This window comes from Nicotiana tomentosiformis, chromosome 7, assembly GCF_000390325.3.
Source record: "Nicotiana tomentosiformis chromosome 7, ASM39032v3, whole genome shotgun sequence".
In the NCBI taxonomy this organism is placed as follows: Eukaryota; Viridiplantae; Streptophyta; class Magnoliopsida; order Solanales; family Solanaceae; genus Nicotiana; species Nicotiana tomentosiformis.
Genome location: NC_090818.1, coordinates 114537591 through 114545661, shown reverse-complemented (window position 1 = coordinate 114545661; position 8071 = coordinate 114537591). Strand labels below are relative to the sequence as shown.

The 8071-nt window shown below is 38.2% G+C and overlaps 1 protein-coding gene across 1 annotated transcript; it reads left to right on the top strand.

The window, feature by feature from the left end:
* Positions 1-3383: 3383 nt before the first annotated feature.
* Positions 3384-4739, top strand: LOC138896232 (uncharacterized). Its single transcript, XM_070181021.1, has 2 exons — positions 3384-3821; positions 4206-4739. Exons 1-2 carry the CDS (start codon positions 3384-3386, stop codon positions 4737-4739), a joined length of 972 nt encoding a protein of 323 aa, XP_070037122.1.
* Positions 4740-8071: the final 3332 nt, after the last annotated feature.

The window sequence follows — 8071 nt, the reverse complement described above, 5'->3', positions numbered from 1 at the left end:
GTAGCTATACATAAAATAAACTCAATTAAGCACAAATATAGTATAATTTAGCACTAAATCACCAAAATGTAAGGTAAGCAATGCTCTAAAATATATAATTGTATCCAAAGAAGGAGAGTCGAGGTCTGGGGGCGTCAAAACAGCTACCTCAATAGTCTCCTAGCAGATACTGCTCCGAGTCTAGCAACCACCGGGTCCAGATGTACCAAGATTTGCACGCAAAGTGCAGAGTGTAGTATGAGTACAACCGACCCAATATACCCAATAAGTAACATGACTAACCTTGGGCTGAAAGTAGTGACAAGCTCAAATAGGCACAATCCAAATCCACATAGTAACATTACATATATAATATGGAAATAACAGTAACTCAGAGAAATCCCATAATCAATTCGTACACAGTACAAAAGTTTAGACATGCTCTCAAGTTTAACAATTTAAGCTCAATATTGATAAAATATGCCAAGTATAGCCAGCATGAGCAATGTTACGTCTTTATGTCTACATGTCAAATATGCATGTTACATGTAATGCAATACAGTAATAAACTTATGTGCTCACACTCTTAGAGTACTCAATCTCACTCAGCACACTCAATCACTCAGCACACTCAATCGCTTAGTACTCTCAATCGCTCAACACTGTCAATCACTCAACACTCGCATTCAATACTCAACGGTACCTGCGGTCACTGCTGGTATGTCAGACTCCGGAGGGGAGGATACTACCCAAGTACTAATATAAGCCAACATGGCATGTTGCGGCGTGCAACCCGATCCCATAAATATATCAATAAAGTATGATGCGGCGTGTAACCCGATCCCATAAATATCACTCACAAGCCGTCCCTCATCCCCCAACTCAGTCATCGATCTCTCCAGTCTCTCGGGCTCATAAATTGGCCAATCAGCCCAAACAAGGATAACATGAACTGAGATATGATATATAAATGATGAATGTAACTGAGTACATAATTACAATTTAAGCAAATAACCTAACATTAGAAATGACCTCAATGGGTCCTTACAGAATAAACATATAGCCTAAACATGATTTCTAATATGGATCACAGCTCAATTACTCTAACACGTAGGGATTACATGAATAGCAACAAGATTTGATAACTATACAGTACCACGGAATCAATCGAGTCACAATTACCACGGCGCACTCCCACACGTCCGTCACCTAGCATGTGCGTCACTTCAACACCAACCATATAATACAAAATTTAGGAATTCATATCCTCAGCACCAAGTTCAGAAGTGTTACTTACCTCAATTTGCGCAATTCACAACTCCAACAAATGCTTGCCTCGCGAATCAGCCTCTGAACGGCTCGAATCTAGCCATAAACAACTTAATACAATCAATACAAGCTATAGGAATCGATTCCATACGATAAAGCTAAGTTCTTTAACCAAAGTCAAAAAGTCAACCCCAGGCCCAAGTCTCGGAGCCCGATAAAATTCAAATATCCATTCAATAACGAATCCAACCATACTAAAATCATCCAATCCCGACCTCAAATCGCCTTTCAAATCCTCAAATATAGCTTATGATGTTTTCCATAAATTTCCCCAATTGTTTCAACCCAAAACACTAATTAAATGGTAAAAACAATAATGGATTCATGTATTTTAATCAAATTCGAGTTATATCACTTACCCCAATCAACTCCTTGAAAATATATTCAAGATTCGCCCAAAATCGAGGTCTCTATCTTAAAAGATGAAAAATGGAAAAACGCTCCATTTGGAAATAATATATTGTTGCCTAGTTGCCCTTCTTCGCGAATGCGGAAAGTGCCTCGCGTTCGAGAAGCACAAAATCCTCAACTGCCAAATTCCTCTTATGCGAACGCGAGACCTCCCTCGCAAATGCGATGACCACTAAACCAATCCCTATCGAACGCGACCCATCTCCTGCGAATGAGAAAGCTTACATGCATGGGCCTCAAGAACACGAGTCCCATCTCGAGATCGCGAAGCACAGACCCTCAAGACCATCGTGAACGCGTAATTCTTATTGCGAATGCGAAGAACAGACTTCACCAGTCACCCAGATACACATCGCAAATGCGAGATCTCTCTTGCGAATGCGTATAACGAAACCAGACACGAGTAATTCAGTAACTCTACAAGGCTAAACTCAATTCGCAATCAATTTGAATCTCACCCGAGCCCCCTCCCCCCCCCCGAGAACCTATCCACACATACCAACACTTCCTAAAATATCATACTAACTTAGTCGAACCCTCAAATCACATAAAACAACATTGCAAACACAAACCACACCCCAATTCAAGCCTAAGGAGCTATTGAACTTCCAACTTCTAAAACCAATGTCGAAACATACCCGATCAACTCCGATTGACCTCAATTTTTGCACATAAGTGATAAATGACATAACAGACCTATTCAAACTTCCGAAACTAAAATTCTAGCCTGGTAACAACAAAGTCAACTCTCGGTCAAACTTCTCAACTTTTCAATTTTCAATCAAGAGGGCATGAGGACTGAAAACTCTCTCAGCGCACGTTAGTCTTAACATGCGCCATCCATGGAGAGGAGAGAGAAGACCGTCATCCCTATACAAATTTCGATCCATAAAGCAACGGGTAAGAATGTCATTCAAGATGCACAAATAGGAATCCAACAAAAAAGGGAAATCTTGTAGAAATTGATAAAACAGTGAGGAGGTTAAGGTTCAGCAAATCGCAGAGCCATCAAAGGTCAACGCTAACATGGTAAGGGAGAAGGTAAATACGCCATTGAAGGAGAGAGTTAGTGAATGGAATAGCGATGTTAAAAGCCAGGGAAGTGGAAGCAGACTATCCTGGGTGGATGAAGTTGAAGCATAGGAGAAAGAAACTAGTAAGCAGGCACATGCAAAGTCAATCTGGGATAAAATTGACATTTCTAAAACATCAAATGCAAGGTTTAAACTTGAATTTGTGAGTCCTGAAAATAATGGGGATCGTATGATATGGGAGATATAATTGGAAGATATAGAGTCTGAAATCACGTAATAGAGGAATGCAGTGATTGCTATGTGTTGGGAGATTATCCTCCGTTTAATGTGCTTAATGGTTATTTGTAGAGGATATGGGGAAAACATGGGATTGACAAAATAGCAATGCTTAAAAATGGCATTGTGATGGTGAGGTTTGACACTGAGGTGGGGAAGAATGAAGTCATTCAGGAGGGTATCTTTCATTTTGATAACAAACCGCTTATTGTGAAAGCTTGGACTCCAGATATGGAGTTCTCAAAAACAGAATTGTCCACTATTCCACTATAGATCAAACTTTCAGGGCTGGAATTTAAGTATTGAAGTGCAAATGGATTGAATAAGATAAGAAGTTTAATAGGAAAGCAATTAATGGTAGACAAGAATACAGAAAAGAAAGTAGGATTGCAATTTGCTAGAATGATTGTTGAAGTGAAGGTAGGTGATCAACTTCCTGAGGAAATCTACTTCATGAACGAAAATGGGGAGATCATTGAGCAAATGGTGACCTATGACTGGAAGCCAACTATGTGTGAGTTGTGTCAAAAATATGTGCATCCAGGAGATAGATGTAGGAGGAATAAGGAAAGAAAGAATGAGGTGGGGGAAGCTACTAAGGGAGATGAAAAACTTATGATTGTTCCAGTGGGCAATACCATTCAGCTGGAGGGTACATCTAGGGGTGTCAATGAGCCTGATCAAAGACCAAATCCTGCTAAACATGTACAGGAGATGGCAAGGAATAGAAGGTATCAAGGTAGTGGATTAGCTCAACCATTGAAGACAGGGAATGAAAATGGAGCTCAGGATGTAATAAAAATGTAATAACAACTAAGAATTCTTTCTTGCCACTTGGGAAGGAGGAAGGTAAAAAGAATGTGGGAAGTGCAGGGAATAAGGATGGACCATCATCTCTCCAAGTGGGGGATGGTTAATATACTTAGCTGGAATGTGAGAGGCCTGAATAGCCTCACTAAGCAGAAGGAAGTTAAACTCCTCTGCAATGAGCTTGATGTTGGATTAATTGGTCTTTTGGAGACTAAAATTAAGAATAACAAGATTGATATAATAGCAGCTAGAATGTTTGAAGATTGGAAATACTACACTAACCATTTATCGCATTACAATGGGAGAATCTAGTTGGTGTGGAAGGAGGAAATATACAATATTACTATAATAAGTGAGAATGCTCAGGCTATAACCTGCAAGGTTAAACATATACTGTTAAAACTGGAATTTGTGGCTTCATTTGTGTATGCTTACAATCAGAAGGAAGAGAGAAAGGCACTATGGGAATATTTGAATCAAGTTTCAATGGGTATGAATCAACCATGGATAGTATTAGGAGACTTCAACTCTGTCTTGCATGTAGGGGAAAGACAAGGAGGAAAGCATGTTACTATAGTTGAAGTTCTGGATTTTCAAGCATGTTTAGATATGAATGGACTGGTGGAGCTTCCTAATGGGGGTGCTCTTATACATGGAATGATAAATAAGAGAATGGTAGGGTGTTCTCTGGGATTGATTGGGTATTTGTTAATGGGGATTGGATGGACAAATATGGTAGATTGTAGAGCAAGGTTCTTACCTGGAGGGGTGAGTGATCACAACCCTGTACAGGTCACAACCATGCAGCATACTTGCAGGAGAAAGAAAGCATTTAAATATTGTATTGTATGGAGTACTCATCCCCAATTTATTGAAATAGTAGAGGAGGGGTGGAAGTAGGAAATAGAAGGATGGAAGATGTTTCAAGTGGTGAAGAAACTTAAAGGTCTCAAACCTAGACCGCAGAATTTGCATAAAAGCAATTTCAATAACATAGTGAAGGAAGCAACAATGGATAGAGAGAATCCGTTGAAGAGCCAAGAACTACTTCAGCTTAATCCTTTGGATGTACATTTACAACAAGAGGATAGGAGATTTGGGACAAAGTTTAAGAGGTCTAACTATCTGGCAGAAATATTCCTTCAACAAAGGAGTAAAGCAACCTGGATACGATTGGGGGATGATAACACTAGGTACTTTTACTCTGTGATAAGTTAGTACAAGCAGTCACACAGTTGCAGGATAGTAATGGGAACATATAGGATGATCCAGAAGCTATAGCTGAAGTGTTTGTACAGTTTTATAAATAACTATTGGGTGAACAAGGAGGGTGGCGAAGTCACCATAGTTTCTACACAATGGTCATATACTAACTACACAACAACTAGTTCTACTAGGGGTGGTGTCGGTCGATTCAGTCGGTAATTATGAAAATAAAGTTCGATTTATCGGTTTTCGATTTTGTAATATTAATAACCAAATCAAACCAAAGTATTTACGGTTCAGTGCGGTTTTTTCAAAATTTGGTTCGGTTATTTCCGGTTTATTTTTTCGGTTATTAACGGTTCAAGATTTTTATATCTTGAATTTACTTATAGTGGTCATAAACTTTCCGTGGTCATAAAATGCGAGAAACTTTATTCTAAATCAAGTCTGATCCCAAATAAGACCTTTGTTTCTTCTCTCTGTTTTTCTATTCATACTTTGAATATTAGTCCATACAAAACAGAGGTACAATATACACAGAGGATAGCAAGGACCATTATACTATTCATGCCTGACTAATAATCTCTAATTCACAAAAGCCACTAAATTGGGCTAACTCAGAAAATGATATAGAGACAAATGTAATGATGCAACATTGAAACAAGAAGGGAAAACCAAGAAGAAGAGAACATAAAATAAAATTAAAGAAAAGGCTAAAAATTGAAGCTGTGGAAGTTGAAATGGTTTCCAATTGATCAGAAATTGTCGAGAACTTCCAAAATAAAATTGTTGGAGAAAAGAAACAGAAAATTACTCAGAGATTAATGAAACATCAAAATAACTTAGCGAAAAATTACAGAAAGTCAAGTCCATGTTCCTATTTAACAAAATAACGTAGCATAGAAAGGGATCAATAGAAGAAAGTTACATGCTGACTTTAACTTAGCGGAATAATCAACACAAAAAATTTTCACCAAAATCGAATGAGCTGAGGAACAGAGAAAAGGAACTCAGAACTCAGAAGAAGTCGCACTAATCTGAGGAAGAAGGATGAGCGACGAGCTGAGGAAGAAGGCGTCACAGTTGAGCTGAGGAAGAAGGCAGCAGTCGCACAAAGGAACCCTAAATCTAATTTTTGATTTAGGTTTGGGAAATAGGAACGTATTAGTAAGACTAAGTCTTAGGTAATTAGGTTTGGGTAAGGCTTTAAATGGGTATTGGACTATTGGGCTTCAGCCTTCAGATGGGTAATAAGTTTTAGACTCTCAAAAGAACCCATATGTTCAAACCTATTTTTCTCAACTAATATCCAAAATTTTGATTTTTCGGTTTAACCGAAAATCAAAATACCAAAACCGTAAAATGTACCGAAAAACCGAAATTTAATAATTTAAAAACCGTGCACTGACCTAATAACCGATTAAAGCGAAACTGAAAAACCAAAATTTATGATTCGGCCGGTATTATACCCACCCCTAAGTTCTACTTGACCTAGACACAAGGAAAGATGTTGAAGATGAAATGATGAGTATCAATGTGAACAAAAGCCCAGGGGCTGATGAGTTTGGGAGTGGTTTTTTCAAAAGTGAATGGAACATTGTTGGTGATGAAGTGAGTGAAACTGTGCTAGACTTCCTAAAAAATGGGAAGATGTTAAAACAACTGAATGCTACACTGATTAGTTTGATTCCTAAGGTGTCTAATCCATTGAATGCTGGGTAGTTTAGGCCTATATCTTGTTGTAACACTATATACAAATGCATCTCTAAGATTCTATGTAAGAGACTAAAGAGAGTGTTACCATCACTGGTCAGTGAATCACAAGAAGCTTTTGTCCAAGGAAGATCATTGGTGCACAATGTATTGATTTGTCATGATCTCATGCGATACTACAGCAGGAAAACTACTCCAAGATGCTTAATGAAGATTGACTTGAATAAGGCTTATGATATGGTGCGCTGGGAGTTTATAGAGGATATGCTAAAAGACTATGGATTTCCATAAAGTTTTATTCAATTGGTAATGGCATGTGTCTCTTCTACATCATTTTCTATCAAAGTGAATGGGGAGGGATATGGTTACTTTGCTAGGAGAAGGGGATTGAGGCAAGGTGATCCGATATCACCCCTCCTGTTTGTAATGGTTATACTTGTCCAGAATTATGGGAAGAATGAGTCAATTACCAGATTTTAGATTTCATCCTATATGTAAGAGACAAAAGCTTACTCATTTGATATTTGCTGATGACCTCATGATTGTTTGCAAGGGGAATATTAGCTTTGTTAACAAAGTTACGGAAGCATTAAAATATTTTTCAGAGGTGACTGACTTAATAGCAAATGTGGATAAATCTAATCTGTTTGTGGCTGGAGTGGATGCAGAAATTAAGGAGAACCTAGTAGAGATGACTGAATTTGCAGTAGGAACATTCTCAATAAGGTACTTGGAATTACCACTTTCACCTAAGAAGTGAAATAAGATGGAATGTCATCAATTAACTATGAAGATTACTGAGAAAATTTGAGCCTATTCTGCTAAGAATCTATCTTATGCAGGTAAATTACAAGTCATAAACTCTATTATTTTCACTACATAATTTCTGATTGGAGGGGGGGGGGGGAGGGGTATTAATCCTCCCACAGAGTGTGTTAAAAGAGGTCGATTGGAAGTGCAGAGAGTTACTATGAGGAAGTATTGCAGAGCAGAAAAAGGTTTTTCTAGTTGCCTGGGAGAAAATTTGTAAACCAAAAACACAAGGAGGTTTGAATGTTAAAGGATGTAGGAACTGGAATATAGCAGCCACATGGAAATTGGTGTGGATGATAATGGAGAAAGCATATAACCTATGGGTGAAGTGGGTGCATGGTATATATATGAACAATGGTATAATATTTTAGGAGCATCAAGCAACAGTGGACAGTAGCTGGTACTAGAGAAGGCTCAACAAGCTAAAACTGAGGATGACAAGTTGGTACCACAATGGAAGGTATTGCCTAACTGTTAATAGGCACTATTTTATAACAAAA